We start from the raw sequence: 20,520 nt of genomic DNA on the forward strand, positions 1-20,520 counted from the left end.
GTCAGTGGTGGGACAGGCTTGGAAGGATTGAACAAAGCTGCTAAAGAGCAATGTTCTGTAACCAAATAGAACTTCTGACCCTACAAGTATTGGTGGGACACCATGGATAATGGCGAGCACCTCTTTATAAAGTTGACTGTAATTGCACTGCAGTTTGTTGAGAGTTTCTGAGGCAAAGGCTGTGGACCTATCAAGTCAACGAGTCATGTGGGAGAGCACAGCTCCAATCCCATAAGATGATGCAATCCACAGTTAACTCAACAGGCTCAGCTAGATCAAAATTAATCAGATGACAAAGATGTAATAATGTGTCTTGTAACTGTTGAAATGTGTCATGAGATTTGTGAAACCGCACAAAGGGAACACTTCCTTACATGTTACATATATGTGAAACATTAGTATGGGGCACTGAAACTCTGATTTGTAATACAGTTTCTTGCATGCACAGGCCGGACAAATCAAACAAGTCTAAACCAAAATTGTTGACACTGGTCCTAGAACTGAGTATATAAAATGAAACACATTTGATAACATTACAAAAAGTTGCTGGTGACTCAGGCACTGGTGTTCCATTATACGTAGACAAAACAGGTTGCTGTAGCCGTGGGCTGCCGATCGTTTCTTGTGTGTCTTTATTGATAAGTAAAGTAGATACTTCTGTGGTTAACTGAAATTTAATTGTCTGGTGAACTACTCTTAAGTGGACAAAAAGTATGTCTATCGTGTGCTGTATCATAAGGTTTCCCCCAATGCAGAAACTTGAGTCTTCATTTGTGCTGGCAGTAATGGCATTGCTGACATGACATGCACTTCCTGTTGCTTTGCTGTAGCCATGTGTCAGCCTGGAGCTTGCCCTGGCTACTGTGTAAATAGACTGTTGGGATGTGACCTTGCCTACCACACTGGAAACACTTTGCGTCAGCAAGGACAAGCTTTTCTGTTGTGATATGAAAAGCACTGAGGACAAGGCTTCCTTATCCTGTTCTGTAGTACAGCAGGTGTACCATGAGAATGAAAGTTTTTACCTTTGCACTTACTTTTATTCTGACACCCATTTACATGAGCTTTAGACTAAATGTCTGTGCAGTCTGAACATGAGAAATACTGAGAGCCTCAAAATCAATCTCAGTTGTGTTCACAATACTATGAAATTCCACAATAGACAAAACTGTTTTCAGGTCTGGATCTGTCAATTTTAGAAGAGCAGTGTGAATGGATACTTCTGACAAAGTTTGTGTGATTGTGTCATGTAACATAAGACTACTGTAGCTGAGTCCATAAGAACAATTGAACCTGCAATGTCTTGTTAGGCCTCTAAGTTCAGCAATCCACAGTTTTAAAGTCTGTTCAGGCTGCTTCTTGAGATGATCAAATTTGGACCTCACAGCAGCTGAAGCTGAGTGTCAAAATGTTCACCAAGTTTATGAATGAGATTGCTATAACTAACATCTTCTGGAAGAGAATCAGAGCACAGTTTTAAACATAGATGGTACATGTCAGCACTGATGCACAAAAAGCAATATGCGAAGGTGATGAAGTGTGCTTCCAGTTGCATGCGATATTCAAACCAATGCTTGTTGCATTGCTCTCCTCACAATCATTTTGTCTTCATTCATATTCTGTTTGTCTACCTGGCTTTGACTTTGCTTAAATTGGAGATGAAGCTCTCTTTGCTTTTGCAGTAGCTCTGTAATACATCTGTGAGTCACGATGGGTCTTTTCCACCTCTCATAACCTTGTTGAGCAGCTACTTGTCTGAGGCACATTGTACAATGCTTTTGAGTTTTACTCGTTTCTGCTCCACATATTAGTCTTCAGAGCTGCATATTTTACATTGAGTAGTTAGATATGCTGCAGTCTCTCTGTCACTCTTGCTAAATTTTCATGCCATTTTTAACATTCCATGTGATACTCATAGTCATTAATGCTGCCACAGCTTTATTATCATGGAGTCACTCCTCTACATTAACTGATATGAAAAGTTCAAGTCTGTTAATTATAGGAGGTCTGAGACATTGCTTACACACATTGTTTCTTTAACTGTCTGCTCAAAGTAATTTTCAGACAAAACATTCAGGACAGTCTCATATGAGCCCATTTACCTGCCATCATTTATGCTGCGCAACATGAGGGTGTCAGTCTGGCCACAGGTTCTTGCAGGACCAGCCCCATAAGCTGCCTCTGTGTTGAGGCTAGGGAGCCACCATTTGCCATCTGGTGGTATTGCACCTCAAGTGCATCAGGCGTATAAGATCCTCACTGTCCCACATCACCAGCATAACACATAAGCATCCTACTATGAAACAAATTTTCTCAAATCAACCACAAGCAACATGGTCATTTTGGATCCATGTGGAACATTAGCTGAACACATTTGGCAAGTACCACTTAAATCCAGGGTTGAATTAATTGTAAGCCTGGCTATTGAAGAGCCTCAGAGAAATTTAAGATTTAATGATGTATAGGCCAGGCTGCACTTCTGCATATGGTTTTAATATGACATTTTATAAAATTTTAAATGAGCACTGTAATTGCATAGTTGGCTGTAAACAGATGGACTCTCTTGGCTTCTCTGTGGTTTTCTCTGAATGTATCCTTGAGGTCTGTCTCTCTAAAGAATTTAATGTTTCTGATGCAAAACTAAAAGTTATCTTGAGGATGCTAAAATAGACAGACATATTCAGATTGCAAATTTCCTCATCTTCTCTGTTTCCCTAAGTCCCTTTCAGTCTCTACAATGCCTGTACCTAGCAGTATGAATTAGTCCAAACTATCCAGGACACCATTTTCTGGCTACAAAGGATGGAGGAGGAGGTATCATTTTGTTGGGTGCCAGAGCACATAAGAAATCAAGAAAATGGTTTAATTTTGTGACATAACAACACAGGAAACCTATGACCATTACGTGAAGACCAAGCACACACCTACCACTTTTGTTAGTTACTTATATTGAGCAGCAACCTATTAGTAACCAAAAAAGCAGCAATAAGGACATGCTCAATATTGAGGAAAATTAATTAACAGGTGGGTTGGCAGAGGAGGCATGTAGCAATAATCAAATGATTCAATGTGTTGTCCCCCTACATGCTATCACCTAATTGCCATGTATAACAGGAAGAAGTATTGTTGGAAGTCATGGATAATGTGCTATGGCTAGTGAAATCGGGCAGTCACGACATACCTCCTCTCAGTATTATAGATGAGATATAGTCCTTCTTGCGTGTCTGCATACAGGACACAGTCCCATTACATCCAGCTTCTGCTCCAGTGAAAGGGTCCTCCAATGCATGGTGCCTATGGCCTACAGATCAAAGTGTGATTTTAATTGACTGTGTTTTATGTTAAAAAAATTGGGTAGTGTAATTTGCGTGCAGAGTTGTCCTCTGTTTAGATACTGTTAAACATTCAGTTGTTCCATAAAATATGAGAGAGGAGTTTTTGTGTGTTTTCTGGGTGTTTGGCTCATCCATTTTGTTGTCTTCTTGTGTTATCCACATTTTAAAAAAGTTCTAGATCATCAACATTCAGTGTGTGTAGTAGTGTGAATGTGTACAGGGATGTGAGTGATTGCAGTTGTCAGTAAGTTTGTGTTTTACACCTTTTTAATGTTTTAGATATTTTAAACACATTTGTTTCTCTTTCAGCAAAGATGCTTATAATTCGTAATTGAGTGCCCATAAACTGTAAAAACACCTACAACACACACACTCATTCCTGAATTTGCAGTATTAAATTTCTTCAATTTAACTATTAAGTATTGATTAACAAATACTAATTCTATTTTAGTATCTTGGTTTGTACAGATGCAGGTGTTCATGTTATACACTTTCTTTGGAGGAAGATAATACAAATAATTGTGTACATTTCTCATACAGAATATCCAGATTCACAGCCAGCAGTTGAAGATCTTCGTGTGTGTTTACAAAAAACAGATCTTCGCAAAACCCTAGTGCAACGACTACAAAGGGCACTGGAAACTCGACTCTTGCATCCTGGTGTCAATACTGGTGATATTCTGACTGCTTATGTTGCTGCTATTCGTGCCCTTCGACAACTGGACCCCTCAGGAGTACTGTTGGACACTGTAACACAGCCTGTACGGTATGTGGAGAGTTGCTTATTTATAAGATGTAAATATTTTCATGCATTTTATCAGTAATTTAGTAGTATGATACAAAAATAATGAGGGTAGACAATCAACCAACTGCTTTTGAAAATTATATGGAGAATGTATGTTACATGTGAGTCGACCAGTTCCTCAAGCCAAACTGTGCATGTGTACTTAACAGATACCAAATATTATGTACATCTCTGAGAGTGATTAAAGACAGTTCTACCAACCCATTTCTTTGTGCAGCCCTTGTGTAATGGCAATGATTAATGACAGTATGAATTTCGGTCTAATACATAAAGGAATTTCTGAAATACACAAAATACAGAATTTAGTACTTTCCATAAAAGTAACTTCTTTATACATCTTAATTTGTTTTGTGTAAAAGTCAATGAAGGACTGTAACTAAATACTTTATTATTAAATAACTAAGTAAACAGCAAATTAATTGAAAGCTAAAATTTACGTAATAGTTCCAGTTTCGGACAACCACCATTACTTCATTTATCAGATGCCATTCTTCTCATATGATGTAGACTGAGGTGACAAAAGCCAGGGGATAGTGATATGCACAAATACAGATGGCAGTAGTACCACATATACAGGGTATAAAAGAGCAGTATGTTGGTGGAGCTGTCATTTGTACTTGGGTGATTCATGTGAAAAGGTGTTTGACATGATTATGAATGCATGACGGGAATTAACAGACATTGAATGTAGAATGGTATGTGGAGCTAGATGCATGGAACATTCCATTTTGGAAACTGTTAGGGAATTCAATATTCTGAGATCTGCAGTGTCGAGAGTGTGCCAAGACTGGCAAATTTCAGGCATTACCTCTCATCATGGACAAGGCAGTGGCTGATGTCCTTTACTTAACAACCGAGAGCAGTGTTGTTTGTGTAGAGTTGTCAGTGCTAACAGGCAAGCAACACTACATGAAATAAATTCAGAAATCAATTTGGGATGTACAACGAACTTATCTGTTAGGACAGTGCAGCGAAATTTGGTGTTAATGGGCTATGGCAGCAGAAGACCAACACGAACGGCTTTGCTAACAACATGACATCAGCTGCAGCACTTCTCCTGGGCTCATGACCATATTGATTGGACCCTAGGTGACTGGAAAGCCATGGCTTGGTCAGATGAATCATGATTTCAGTTGGTAAGAGCTGATGGTAGGGTTTTGAGTCAGCACAGAAGTTGTCAGTAGGGCCCTGTGCAAGCTGTTGGTGGCTCCTTAATGGTGTACAGTGTGTTTACATAGAATGGACTGGATCCTCTGGTCCAACTGAACTGATCATTGATGGGAAATAGTTAAGTTCGGCTGCTTGGAGACCATTTGCAGCCATTGGTGGACTTCATGGCCCCAAACAGCGATGAAATTTTTATGGGTGACAATGTGGCACCTCACTATACCACAGTTGTTCACAATTGGTATGAAGAACATTCTAGACAATTTGAGCAAGTGATTTGGCCCCCCAGATTGCCCAACATCGATCCCATCGAACTCTTGTGGAACATAATCGAGAGGTCAATTCATGTACAAAATCCTGCACAGGCAACATTTTCACAATTATGGGCGGGTGAACAGGCAGTGTGACTCAGTATTTCTACAGAGGACTTCCAACAACTTGTTTAATCCATGCCATCTTCAGTTGCTGCACTATGCCAGGTAAAAGGAGGTCCAACACAATATTTGGAGGTTTCCTATGACTATTGTCACCTCAGTGTATTGTATGAGTGAATGCAAAGTGTGAATGTGAATTGTGGATCCTTGAAATTGTTAATAAATAAATATGTGTGAGCATGTTAATCATATTGTGAAACCTTGAAATGAGTCACGTACATAGGGGAAGATAATGACTGTAAAGCAGTCAGTTTTTGATCCTTTAGTAATGTGTTGTTTACTTCAGCCCTTCATATGAGAAAAGCTGGGGTTATATTTATTTTATTTTTTAATGTATTGATTTGTATTTTGTGTGTAAATTGATTTTGGAACTGGGAATGATCGAAAGGGGGAACTTGTCAGGTTGTATGAGTTGGAATAGAACACTGATAGACTACCATGTTATTCAGCCAGTTGTAGAAGAAGTCTTTTGCACACTTTGGTATCACTACAGGATTTTCTACATAAGTCTTGAGGAGTCAATGGTCATCTCTTGTGATGTGAGGTCAAGTAGCCCAAATCTCTCATCTTTTTTTTTTTTATAAGATTGTGCAGTAGTTGTTTTGAATTGTTCGATAAAAGTTTGTAATCTGTCATGGATGATGTACATGGAAACTTTTGGAAGATTCAGTGAGAACTGACACTTTCTTTTGAAAGGTAAAAATTCCATGTATCATGCTGTGCAGTCATAACAGTGAACTTTCAAGAGTACTAAATGTGAACAACTGAGTGGTATTTGAGTGAGCGTTCAAAACCATTAAACACCATATGTTTTTTACAAAATGCTTATTAGCTATTATGAATCGTGGTTCTTTTGATAACATGTCCTGTGTTAACATCCTAAGCTGGCTGCTGCAAAGAGAGAGTGTGCTGCTGTAAGTTTGAAAGGATTAGTATAAACCATGATTATTTTTGTACTCTTATTCCTGGAACTGTGTGCTAAGGCAGACTTGGTACCAAATTTATATACCGGAAGTGATAATACAGAACAGATAATTCATTCAGGACTCTCCCTTTTTTTTTTTTTTTTTTTTTTTTTTTTGCGTTTAGTAGTTATAGCCAGACATAATGAGATGAACATGCCTGACGGATATAAAACAGTTAACTACCTCTGTGCGCCGTGTTGACACATGTAGCACAGCTAGTTTTTTACAGCGTTTCTCAGCTGAGGAACATTATACACCACTTCAAGATGGGCCACAGTTCTGAATAACTCAACAAGATAAGTAACTGCATTAAATTTGGCTCCCCTTCATCCATCTTCATTTTAACATTATATTGACAACAAATTTATGGTCTGGCCACATGGCACAGGAGCTCTTGAGCACTTCCTTGAATGTATGAACAGTATGTACCGAAACATCCATATCACCGTCTAGACAGAAAAAGAGGGAAGACTGCCATTTTTAGATGTTTTGGTACAACAAAAGTCAAATGGACATCTTGACCACTCAGTATACTGCAAGCCAATACACAGTGATTTATATCTTAGCACCCATAGCTTTCACCATCCAGTCCAGAAGAGAGCAGCTCTAAATACGCTGGTACACAGAGCGTAAACTGTTTCTGACAAGGACCACTTGGATTCCAAAATTAATCATCCATAGTATGTATTCTGAAAGAACAGCTATGGGTTGTATGATATGAAGTCAGTGTTCTCAAAGAAAATGAAAAGTGCAAATGTTGAACATTCATGTGATGAGCTACCGATTGCATTCCTTCCTTTCTGCAGTGTTACATCCAGCAAAATAGGCTGAGTCCTGGGAAGGTGAGCTATAAGATCTATTTTCCAATCTCCTAAGAAGATAAAGGAGATGCTATGCCTTGTTAAGAACATCTAGGCATCAGGATCTCTGGGATCTACAACATCCCTTGTGAGTGTGGAAGCAATTGCATTGGTCAATCTATATGCACTGTTTCCGACTGTTATGCAGAACATTAGTGGCATATTAAAAATCGAAAACTGGAGAAATCTACAGTTACTGAGCACAGCCTCACAAACAAATGTAAAATACTGTGTGACAAAACAAATGCTTTGTCCCAGGTTCCTACATAATAAGACTGTGTAATTAAAGAGGCTGTATAAATAAGAATGTGGGAAAAAATCTTCAACTGAGACAGCAAACTTAACCTTAGCAGTGCATGGAAGCAAGCTCTCAATGCAGAGAAAAACCAGAGATTTTTGTCACAATGTTTACGCTATGACAGGAGCGGTAGTGAAGACGTTGACACCAGTTGTGACAGCACTATGTAATTACCAACCAGTCAGATTTACAGGCTGTATAAGGTCACCACAGCATTAGTTTTGACAGTCAGTTGCTTTTGATGAAGGTGATGGAGGTAATCATCAAAAGCTCAAGGTTTTACCTGAATTGATGCGGCAAGAAGTCTAAGAAGGTTTTACACAAGTAACTGCAATGCTAGCAGAATGGCTTAAGAGGGGACACCACTGCAATGTGGATGAACCACTGCAAGAAACTAGCCTGAAAGACTTGATACTGTTTGTTATTGTCTTTACATCATGTACTTATTATCCGATTGAACTTTAAATTCATAATTACTCTACATTATCAAAATGATTGAAAAGTTTGGACAGAAATGATGACTACAGAATTGGGCCATCTTTAGCATGCAATACAGATTTGAAAAGCCAAGGAAAATATACTTTATAATGACAGCATGCTGCCATAATTTTTTGTAGTAACTGATTGAAGCAGAAACCTGTTCATTTTTCAAGTCAGTGTCCAATTTTGAAAATTTCAGTTTCTATCAGAGAGAAAATTACTAATAAATTGTGAGAGGTAACACAGAGTTTTAAGAACAAACCCATTTTGCTTATATGTTAATATGTTTCAGAATGTAAATATTCTTCACTGGTTTGCCACCGGATCATGTTGTGCAAATTCCACAATATTTTCTCAGAGCAGCTGTCCAACATCTTCAGGTGGTTCAACGTTGCTGGTGGCTAAGTACCTAGGTACCTATTTACAACATATCCGCCAGGAACGCTTGACGAGTCACATTTTTCAGATTGCTAGAACTAGTTATTTTCATGCAATTATCCCACACTTATTACAGATCCCTACTGCTGATAATTTGGTTTAGCTGTGATCCAATCTCTCACCTCATAAATTCTGTGCAATGCAAGTGTTAGAGAGATGTGCTGCTTCCAGAAGTGCATTTTGTATATCAGCATTTTATAAACTTCATAGTGAAATTAACAGCAAAAAATTAATAAAAGCATATAATTTTTTACAGGCAGTATTTGCGTCATCGAGATGATACTGTGCGATGTGTGGTGAGCAGTCTTACTGAAGAAGATCCAAATGAACTGGCAGATGAACTTGTACGAGGTGAAGTTCTTGCCCTGGATGAAGGTTCGATCTCAGATGATGATGCGACCACTGATTGGGAGTCCTGGACACCGGACCCAGTTGATGCTGATCCTTGTATGTTATATCTGAGTACTTAGTTTATTACAGATGAAAAAATGGGATAACTTAGCATGTTGATCAGCAAACAGCAAAATGATAAACTTAATTATGAATCATGGTATTCTATAATGACAGAGTTAAATTTCCTTAATCGTTCTTGTCTCTGTAGCAGAGGTTGCTAACACACATTTGTGCATAGGTGCATAACTTGAAGATAACTGATTTGAATCCTGGTGATGGAAGAATTTTTACCAATAGCATTTGGCCATTAGTAGGAGAAAATATCACTTTGTGTTATCTCCTTGGTTAAATTCCAGACTTTCCACAATGTGCTTAAGACTGAGGGCATGTGACACTGTTGATGGTTATCTGTGCAGGTTTCCTCTGTTCCTTCTCTCTCTCATAATCAACAATAATATGAACTCATCACAGTCCCTACACTTAACTAATACATCTGAGAAACTCTCACATTTTCCAAAGGAAAGGTGCTGCATGATGGTGGCAGAGGAAGGGCCAGGATGGTGGGCAGGAGGGGAGGGGGGATTGAGTGGTTGAGCGAGATACTTTCCAAGTAGAGGGTTGAATGTTTCCATGTAGAGGGTTGAATGTTTCCAAGTAGAGGGTTGAATGTGTAATTGCAATTTCGTGTAATTTCAGTTACCTCAAAAATCAGTATAATGCTTTTCAAGTTACTGTCAGTGTGATCTAATTACCTAACACACCATTCCTCTCTTTCATTCAGTTCAATACATTAATTCTCTTACAATTCTTCAGTTGATACTGTGTGTTATAAGGCACAGACTGCTCCAAGGTTGTTAGATTTAAGAAGTTTGATTGTCCTGTCATAGTGTATGTAAGTGAGCCAGATGCAAGCAGTGCAATGTGTGCATGGATTAATTAACAGTTAGATGATTGAGTGTTAAAGGAATCTTCCCAAGGAGCAAGGTAAGAGAATTCCAGCACTAGAAAAGGCTTTAATAGGTTGTGGTGTGTTCACAGTGATCTGATGTAACAGGGAAACACTACTGAGTTGACATCCATTGTCATATGTATCATATCTCGTACCATTTGTGCCATTTCCTTCCATATTCTGACATTGGTTTTTAGTTGAACCATTCATACTTTGTGTTTCCTGTTCCTTCTGAAACAAGAGTATTGTGAGCAATTTTTCATAGGGTCTACTGATCCCCAGCATTTAGCAATATTTTCACAAGGCAGACCTTTCTATAAGTACTGAGGTGGTGCAGTATTATCAGAGAATAACACACACTGATTTCAGGCAGCTCATTACTTAGAACATTCTGAATTGCTTTATGATTAAGTCTTGCATTTTGTAAATTTGAAGAGGAAAGTGAAGTTAGTAGTGTAGTCGAAAAAATATTCTATACAGTCAGTTTCTTTAATTACTGTACTTTGAAAGTGACATAATAGATTTTTGCCTTCTTCTTATTCTCTCTCTCTCTCTCTCTCTGCCTTCCCTTCCCCCTCCCCCCCCCCCCCCCTCTTCTTCTCGCCTTGATTCTTGCATTTAGTTCCATTAGGGGTATGGGTTTTCTTGTTGTTTAGAAACTCCAATTGATATGAAATTCAAGATGAATTTTTTTATTTGGCCACTTCATCATGTGATACAACAGGTAGTCCTAAAGTTTGAAAAAATAAAATTATGTAATTAATTTTTTATTTGTTTGGAGATACATCTGCATTCCTGGTACATATTGAAAACCCTGTGCTGCAGTACTGTAGCATACCTCTCATGGAACCAAAACAAAATGTTGCAATCCACTGATACAACGTATTATTATACAAAATTTTCTGCAGCCTGAAGGGAGCAACACTTCAACAATTCACACTGAGTTGGCAGAAGTATACAGCAACAATGCACCATTGTATGACACAATTATTAAGTGGTGCAGACACTTTCAGTGTGGCCAAATAGGTCTGAGTACAAAGAACAAAGTGGCGTACACTCCTTATGAAGAACCAGGAGTCATAAGGAAATTTTAGGTCTTGTTACTCGAAGACCAGTGTAACACAGTTTAGACATTAGTGGAAAAAGTGAAGATTGTTTGTGGATCAGTTTTCAGTGCCCCGGCTAATATGCATAGGGCAAAGTTAACACAAACTCTTTCTTGGGGCTATGAAATTTTGGCTCAACCCCTACATTCAGTTTACATGGATATCAGTGACTTTATCTTTTCTTAGATGAAGAAACCATTGCATAATAGGTATGTCTAGAATCACAGTTGGGTAATTTTTGAAGTGGAAAGTTTTCTGAACAGAAAGAACACAGACTCCAACAACCAACGTTTCTCTAAGTTGTCCATCATTGAGAACAATGTCACAGTGAAGGATGAATATGTAGAGAAGGACTAACACCATTACCAAGTTTCATGGTCACAGCATGATTTTTTCATGGTTACAATTAAAACTTTACGAATACACCTTGTATACAGTTCTTGCATGAGTGAATTCAGTTATCTTATATTTTAAGTTGAGTACATTAGCTGGACAAGCTATTTTGATTCCCCAGAGCCCGACTCTAGTGCCCTGAGGCAATGGCCATGTATATGCGAGTTGTGCTTGTGTGTATGTGTGTGTGTTCTATTGCAGAAGAAGGATTTTGTCTGAAAGCAATCTTTTTTCATTATTCTTGTCTGTGAATTGATGCCTCCTCCCTTATTGTGAGTAGCATTCTATCCTTTCCATATTGTTAAACAATGAAAAGTCCAGGATGGAATGACAACAATATTATGAAAAGGTTAGATTGCTACTCACCACAAGAAGAGAAACTGAGTCGCAGACAGGCACAATGAAAAGACTGTTGTACTGCTTGTTTCCATATTATTGTTATTCCATCCTGGACTTGCCATTGTTTAAATAGGGATTCTTGGTAGTTTTCTGTGAGAAATAATGCATGCCACATGAATAACATTCTCAAAATATTGTCCTTAGTAGGGTAGTGCCAAATGTTGAATTCCTCTTTGAGATGTATGCAGTGGCTAGATGAACTAGGGTTTTGTGAACTGGGAGAATCCCATTGTTCCTCTTTACCTCTTACCTTAAAGTATGAACATGTTTCAATAATTACCATGGGGGTTGTCAATGGTATTAACGGCTGTTGATGCAAAACTGTTGGTTGCTTGCTATGTTTGGGGTGCTTGCCACACCTCAGTTGTATTAAGCTTGCTAAAGTATGTGTAACTTTGTGTGAATCAGAATTTGTCCACTGGCTTACTGTGGGAATCAATTAGCACAAACCAATTTCCACAAATATGCTCCCACTGATTTGGTTGACTCATTGGGTACTGCAAACATCCAAACCAACAAACGGTCTTGGATGATCAGTTCACTTTCTGGATAGGTCATCCAACACAGCAGACAGGTGCCATGTGTCAAAATCCAGATGTCAAAGACATGCTGTCTATTTAAATGGCAAAGAAGTTGTTCTTCTGGTATTCAAAAATGCTCAGACTGTTGCACAGTCCAAACAGCATAAATTTGAACTTCAGAGGCTATCACGTGTTATGATAGCAGTCCTTTCCCCGTCGGCTTCATCAACCTCAATCTATAGTAGCAATTCTGGATAACCATATTGGAGAAATACTTTGCTTCCTCCAGCAGGACCAGGGATCACCAGTTTGTGGCAGTGGACCTATCCCCTTTTTGGTGTTTTTTTTTCTGCCACTTAATTGGTGAAGAAACACCATATGCCATCTATCTTCTTCGCTAGGTCCACAGGGGAGGATCATTGACACACTAATGGCTGAGTGATGTTATGTCACAGCATTTTCTCTTCTTTCTTCTCAGATGTTAGTTGTTCATCTGAAGACACCCAGTGTCTACATAGTGTTTCACATTGAGTCATCTGATCTGTCTTGTCTCCACTGTAGACTTGAATGCACCTGAAAGCTGATATTGTTCCCCAATCGAGCTGAGACCTGTTGGCAGCTGGATAGTAGCGGATAGTTAATGGAAGTGTAGCACGATTCTCCAGCGATGGCACTGAGCTGACCTTGCTGTAGTGGTTTGGTTGTCATAAGTGCACTCTTCAGGGTGAGTTGTGGCTGTTCATGACAGTTGGCGTCTCATTGCTCTCCTTTCCACTTGTGATGGTTATAATCATCGCTGGCAAACAGATTTCTTTTGTAAGGCAGAACACTTTGACTAGGGGTGCACAGTTAAACTGAGCGTCTAGACTGTTGAGTAGAACTTGTCTTGTTGATGACTGTGGGATGAATGGGTGTTCAGTGGCAGACAATTATCCAGAGCAATTGTTGTTATGTGAACTTGTTGGAGTAGCTTTGTCAGTTTGGAACTCCAGTCTTCTGCAGTTTTTACTGCATGTAATGCCTGCAAGAAGTCCCATCCAAGGATAACATTATGGCTGCATTATGATGAAACAAACAATTTGAAGGGTTGTGTTTCTATCATTGATAGTTATTCTCACAACTCAGGTTCCTGTCAATTGAAAATATTTATATTTGTAACTCTCAACACAGTGACATTTGAATGTCAAAAACTAGTCCTCTTCAGGTTGCAATGATAAGTATCTATTTTCACACAAAAAGACACTCTAGAATCAAACAGTGCCTGGACTGGTTGGTTGTTGATTACGAGGGTGTCGTGATTTCTTGGCAATTGCCATTCATGCAGGAATTTAATCTGTAGTGATCTCACTTCCAGTGATGATCCCCCATTTAGTGTCTGTGATTTTCACAGTTTGGTGACTGGGTGGAACCTGTGTATGGTGACAGGGAATGATCGTGATATGATGGAAAGTGACCTGTTTTTTTGTTGGCTTCTGTCATATTTGGGTTGACTGTGTGACATAGTGCTAAGTAGATATGAAAGATGCTGTTGGCAAGGCACAATGTATAATTCCACCTGTTATATTAAACAAAATGGTTGAATCCTTTTAGACATTTCATTTCATCAGATTCTGGCCAGAGTCACACAAAACACACTATGTGATGTCTAATATACATACGACTGACTACCGTAATGCTCTTCTGTCCATTAGTATCTTGACAATGTTGTCCGTAAAAGGACTTTATTTTTGAACTTGGGTTCCTGCTCTGAAGGTAATGGCTGTTGCATAGCTTTTGTGGAGGTATGATGGAGGCGGTGTCCAAGATACCCTATGTCTCCACCAAACTATATCATGTGGAATCTGGAATCGATTAGTAGTTACAAGAGAAGGACTGTCAACAAGAACTAATATTTCACCTTGCTCTCTATTGGAATGATATGTAGACAACTGTAGTATATTCCTAGATTGCTCACTTAATACTGGTTCTTGAAATTTTGAAAGTAGGATTTTTCAGGATTGTTGCAATTGTAACCTCTCTACTAGTAAATTATTATCTCAATTATCTTTTTGCAGCCAGACTGTTTAGTTAGTAATAGAGCTCACATCTGTTGGTCAAATTTGTTTTTTAATAACGACCATGTGACCTAACCAATATGGCCACAGTTAAATTTATTGTCACTATGTATACTATTAATGACTGGGAAACTAATGAAAGATATCAGTTCAAGTCGAGTTTTACAACACTTTTCAGTTTAGTATCAGATATAAGTCACTATGATTTCTAACTCATATGCACATTGTGAAATCACAATTCCATCTTTCATCCTCCTAAGTCCATTACTTGTTGATGCTGTAGTCACATAATACTACATTTTGTATTTTGTGAAGTGTACTGTTTTACATTTATGAATATTTAAAGCAAGTTGCATGAGATCTTACGAAGACCAGACTGAATACTTCCGCTGCTTTTTCTGATAAAACTTCATTATAGATAACGGCATTTGTGTGCCAGCTTTTTAATATACAACATGATCAACAAGGGCTCCAACACACTTCTCTGAGGAATGTCTGCAGCACCATTATATCTATCTGTGACTCCCCATCCTGGAGAAAATGCGGCATTCTCCATACCAACAAATCCTCATTCCAGTCACAAATTTCTTTTGATACCCCATGTGATAACTGTTTTTTAATAAGTGTTGATGTATTAAGTCAAATGGTTTTTGGAACTCAAGAAATTCTGTGTGGATCATATTTCCTTGATTCGAGGCTTTCAGAATGTTGAGTTTCGCATGACTGATGTTTTTAGAATCAGTGCTGTTTGGCAAGGAGGAGGTCATTTTCTCTGAAATACCTTATTATATTTGAGAACAGAACATGTTCAAGGTTTGATCTGCGTTTTCTTCCAACTAATGAGCACAAACTTTTGACCATGGGATATACAGTATCTGATGGTTCAAAGTGGGGCTAACTCAGCTACAAACTTGGTAGAGAGTTTGATAGGGATTCAGTCAGGCACTGGAGCTTTGTTCAGTTTTTTGTGATTTCACCTGTTTCTCAATACAGCTGTCACTAGTCTCTATATCACTCATTTTTGGAGTTGTGCAAGGATTAAATTGGGAGAGTATTCCTGGATTTTCCTTTGTAAAGCAACATTTGAACGTGAAGTGGTGGCATTTCTGCAGTTTCTTTGCTACTGCACAAGTAACCACTACAATAGCAAAAACAAAAACAAAAACCAAAAAATCTGTCAGCAATAGTACTGTGAACCTTTTTTTGTCAGTTTGTACTACTGGGAAAATAAATTCCACAATATGCACAATGTAGTTTTCAGCTTTGTAATATATTTGACAGTTCTCCATATTTTTACAGCTACATCATTCACTGTATTATTTGTGTATTTTGAGTAAAATGCTCCTTTCATTTGTTGCATTAAATGAATTTGTTGTCTGCAGTTATACACTCTCTCTTATTTACAGCAAAACCTTCAAAAAGTCGCCGTACTTCTGACATAATATCTATGTTGGTCAATGTTTATGGTAGCAAGGATCTTTTTGTTAATGAATATCGCACTTTGCTTGCTGATCGCTTGCTGTCACAATTTAATTATAACACGGAAAAGGAAATTAGATACCTTGAACTCTTGAAACTGAGGTATGTAACTTTATGGTCTTTTTATTGTTAGTTAATATGTATCCTGTTTAATACATTTTACTGTACAGTAATTACACCAAAATGCCAAAGCAACTGGTATAGACATGCGCATTCAAAAACAGAGATTTGTAAACAGACAGAATATGGCGCTGCAGTTGGCAACACTTATATAAGAAGACAAGTGTCTGAAGCAGTTACTGCTGCTACAATGGCAGGTTATCAAGATTTAAGTGAGTTTGAATGTGGTGTTCTAGTCGGTGCACGAGCGATTGGACACAGCACCTCCAAGGTAGCAATGAAGTGGGCATTTTCTCATACAAAAAACTCACAAGTGTATCATGTATATCAGGAATCCAGTAAAACATCAAATCTCTGACATTGCTGCAGAGGGAAAAAGATCCTGCAAGAACGGACCTGAAGAGAATCAATCTTTCAACATGACAGAAATACAACCCTTCCGCAAATTGATACAGATTTTAATGCTGGGCCATCAACAAGTGTCAGCATGTAAACTATTCAATGAAACATGATTGATATGGGCCTTCAGAGCCAAAGGCCCACTCATGTATCCTTGATGACTGCATGACACAAAGCTTTATATCTCACCTCAGCCTGTCAACACCGACATTGGACTGTTGATGACTGGAAACATGTTGCCTGGTCAGATGAGTCTTGTTTCAAATTGCATCAAGTGGATGGACAGGTACAGGTATGGAGACAGCCCTATGAATCTATGGACCCTGCATGTCAGCAGGGGACTGTTCAAGCTGGTGGAGGCCCTGTAATGGTGTAAGGCATGTGCAGTTGGAGTGCTATGGGACCCCTGATACATGTAGATATGAGTCTGACAGATGACCCCTGCATAAGCATCCTGTCTGTTCACCTGCCTCCGTTCATGTCCATCATGCATTCTGACAGACTTGCGACACCATACACATCCAGAGTTGCTACAGAGTGGCTCCAGGCACACTCTTCTGAGTTTAAACACTTCTGCTGGCCATCAAACTCCCCAGACATGAACTTTATTGAGCATATCTGGGATGCCTTGCAACATGCTGTTCAGAAGAGATCTCGACCCTTTCGTTGTCTTATGAATTTATGAACAGCCCTGCAGGAATCATGGTGTCAGTTACCTCTAGCACTACTTCAGACATTAGTTGAGTCCGTGCTACATCATATTGTGGCACTCGTGTGTGCTAGTGGGGGCCCTACACAATATTAAGCAGGTGTACCAGTTTCTTTGGCTCTTCAGTGTATCTTTAAACAATTCTCCAGATTATGTGAACCATAATCCCGGTATTTATGCAGTCATGTTTTCACAAATACTTGAGTTACTACCCATCAGATCAGGACTGAGTGGAGACAGATGACAGGCACACACAGTTAAATATATAATTGAATCCAGGCCCACAAAATTAAAATTTGACTGAATCCAAACGTAGGTAATTAAGCATGTAGTTGAATATATATTTTTCAACTGTTTTAAAAATCCTCTCAACGGGAAGAAAAGTATGTTGCCCTGCATAACATTACTGTTTTGATATCTTGTAACACTGACCTCAGTTATTGATTTGTTTCAGATTCTGTTTTTGAATAAATTATTTATTTATGCAGATTTCGGTTCTGTGTTTTGTATCACACCCTCTTTTGTGGCTTCAGCTGTATAATGCCATCCAACTAGAGTCTGTGTGCTGTCACTGACATAACGTGACACACTAAATATGAGTCAAATGCTAGAAGCCCTGATCTGTTGGATTGTTGTGACTCACTTGGATCACTAAAATGTACACCATATGAGGAGATGCTGAGTCGCAGATAGGCACAACAAAAAGACTGTCACAAATGAAGCTTTCGGCCAGTAAGACGTTCATCAACAGTAGACGACACACACACACCCACATGACTGCAGTCTCAGGCAACTGAAACAACACTGCCATGTTGTTACATTCCATCCGGGATTTCCCATTATTTGATTGTACTTTAACTTTTCCTCTTTGGTTGTTAGTGTGTCAACTTTCTCATCAATTATGCCTCAAAGCTGTCTTCATAATAGCATTGTCATTTTTAAGCTCTTCTTTAAGATTTCAATTTCCCTAATGATACAACCATTTATCCTATTTAATGTATTTGACTAGCCTTCATTATCAGTCTTTAATTGAAGGAAGGAGGCCATAATCTAATTTAAAGTATCAATAAGGGTGCCTGGTGTTATACGAATAGTGGTGCTGTTTGATCTAATGTATATCTTACTGTTTATATTCCCCACTACTCTCGGGCTCCTCTTTTACTTCAACAGTTGCCGTAATAGCACTTTATTTCATTTCCCACAGATTGTACAGTTAGTTTTAAAGAACAGAAAAAAAGTAATTAGCAAATACTTGTCTTGTGTGTGTCCTGGATGTGAAACATTGAGAGCTTTCAGTTTTTAGTAAGCAACCACTCAAGATACATACACGTCCATGGCTTCTCTTCAGGTTTTCAGGTTGTTTTTTTGTCATGTCGACAATAAATGAAAAACTTTGCGTAATATGTTTGTTTATTTCAAACTTCCAAACAGTTAACACTGTCAGAATGAGAGAATAGTTAAATATGGGTGTCCACAGTGTTTCCAACATGAAACCTCACACACACAGACACACACATTTAGTTGGACAAGTGATATGTGTGGGAAGAGGGAAGATGTGAGAAGATGAAGTTAAAAGCAATAAAGAAAATAATTTAATAAGATGGGAACTTGCCCTTGTACTAATCCTTGCTTTCAGATGCCCTCCTTGGACTTAACCTCCTATCCTCTCTTTTTTTTCATTATGATATTATCATCATCTGTCTCATTATTTCTTATATTTTAATTATTTATTGTGCATTATTTAATTATTTTCTGTATTTCTTTTAACATAATCTTCGTTCTCCCCTCCCTTTTTCCTGTTTCTTTGTCATATGTTTGTTACCTTATACCCTTTTCCTGCTAGTTCCTAATTATGCTTTTAATTTCATTGCTCTTCCAATAACCCATCATTTCTTCTTGCTCTGTCCTCATCATTTGTGGATTGGAGGTTACACAGTGCTTAACAGTGTACTATTTTTGACCTATTCTGTCAAACACCTCACCCTTCGTCTTTGTGTACCCCTGTCCTGATGACAGGTGGCCCCATCTCATCCTGTGTTCTGAGAGATTTACTATTCCTTTTTAAACTTCCCCAAATTATTCCTCTTTCCTCCCCACTGATGGAACTAATAATTCTGAAAATTAGGATAATTTTTGTGTACTTTTATGTGTGTCTTTCAGCAGTGCTAAAATATCGCATAGTAATTTCTTCTCTCAAAATTTTACAGTTTTCTCAAGCAAGTGTTCCCTGTGATACACTGTTTAAGGCAATTGTCTGTTTTTTGGTGATACCACAGTGCAAATTAGTTTCTCGAATGGATTTGTGCCAGTTTGTACTTTACCATTGAAATCTTTGCTTTAACTGCATTACATGATCTGTGTGGTCAATAACCATTTTTTACTGTTTATCACAGCTTGTACTTCAATCCGTGTATGAACACCCTTTAGTACATTAACTGACATTAAATAACATCTTTGCTAGTGTGTTGATGGCTATTTATGTGTGCAAGCCTTTTTTTTAGTCTTTGATTGTGTATGCTATATATGAAATTCATGGTTCTATATATAAGAGGCATTCAAACTTTTCGATATGCGTGGTGTATAGCTTCAGTACTCATTTTGTGACAGGATATTATGTTCTAGTTCTGAGATAATATATGTATGTCCCTTACAGGGTACATATTGTATGGTGCTTTTGATGTTTCTCTATTTTCTTTATCATAATGCTTACATTTTTATTTAGACTACAAGTTTCTTAGACTTGCTTGGTAGTGATGTTCAAATTAAAAAAATCATTGATAGCAATGTATTTTGAACGAAGTGACAACCTCAGGTGGAAATGACTCCTTTCAAATGAAAACATTTAGTTTAAATCTGAAAAACGTACTAGAAGAATTGTGGCCAGAACTCAGACAGATTATAGTCATGTTTTGTATAAGTACACACTGAGTATAGCAGTGAAAAATAACAGATTCCCACCTTGCTTTAATGATGCTGTTGAGAGAATGCTGGGGAAAGAGATCACCATCTGTCTGAAAGATAGAAAATTGGGAAACTGATAGGAATACCTAAAAACCCACTCGTGCAGCCTTTAGAAGAAATACACAAATAGCCTGTAACATTTTTCACAGACTTATCTCGGCAAAACAGCTTTCAAAAAGAGTCATAGAAGTTCTGACTGTGTGTAAAACCAATGAATGAAAAGAGCATTACATCAAATATTTTGAAACTGAATAT

General features: G+C 38.2%; 1 protein-coding gene across 2 annotated transcripts in view; it reads left to right on the top strand.

Moving 5' to 3' along the window:
• The window catches only part of LOC126187495 (anaphase-promoting complex subunit 2), a 105,913-nt gene that overhangs the window by 48,729 nt on the left and 36,664 nt on the right, over window positions 1-20,520 (top strand). For both annotated transcript variants that reach the window (XM_049928607.1, XM_049928608.1), the window contains exons 6-8: window positions 3,876-4,101; window positions 9,039-9,229; window positions 16,004-16,178. In XM_049928607.1, the coding sequence (XP_049784564.1) occupies window positions 3,876-4,101; window positions 9,039-9,229; window positions 16,004-16,178 (592 nt within the window). The remainder of the gene's footprint in view (window positions 1-3,875; window positions 4,102-9,038; window positions 9,230-16,003; window positions 16,179-20,520) is intronic.

This window comes from Schistocerca cancellata, chromosome 5 (assembly GCF_023864275.1).
Source record: "Schistocerca cancellata isolate TAMUIC-IGC-003103 chromosome 5, iqSchCanc2.1, whole genome shotgun sequence".
In the NCBI taxonomy this organism is placed as follows: domain Eukaryota; kingdom Metazoa; phylum Arthropoda; class Insecta; order Orthoptera; family Acrididae; genus Schistocerca; species Schistocerca cancellata.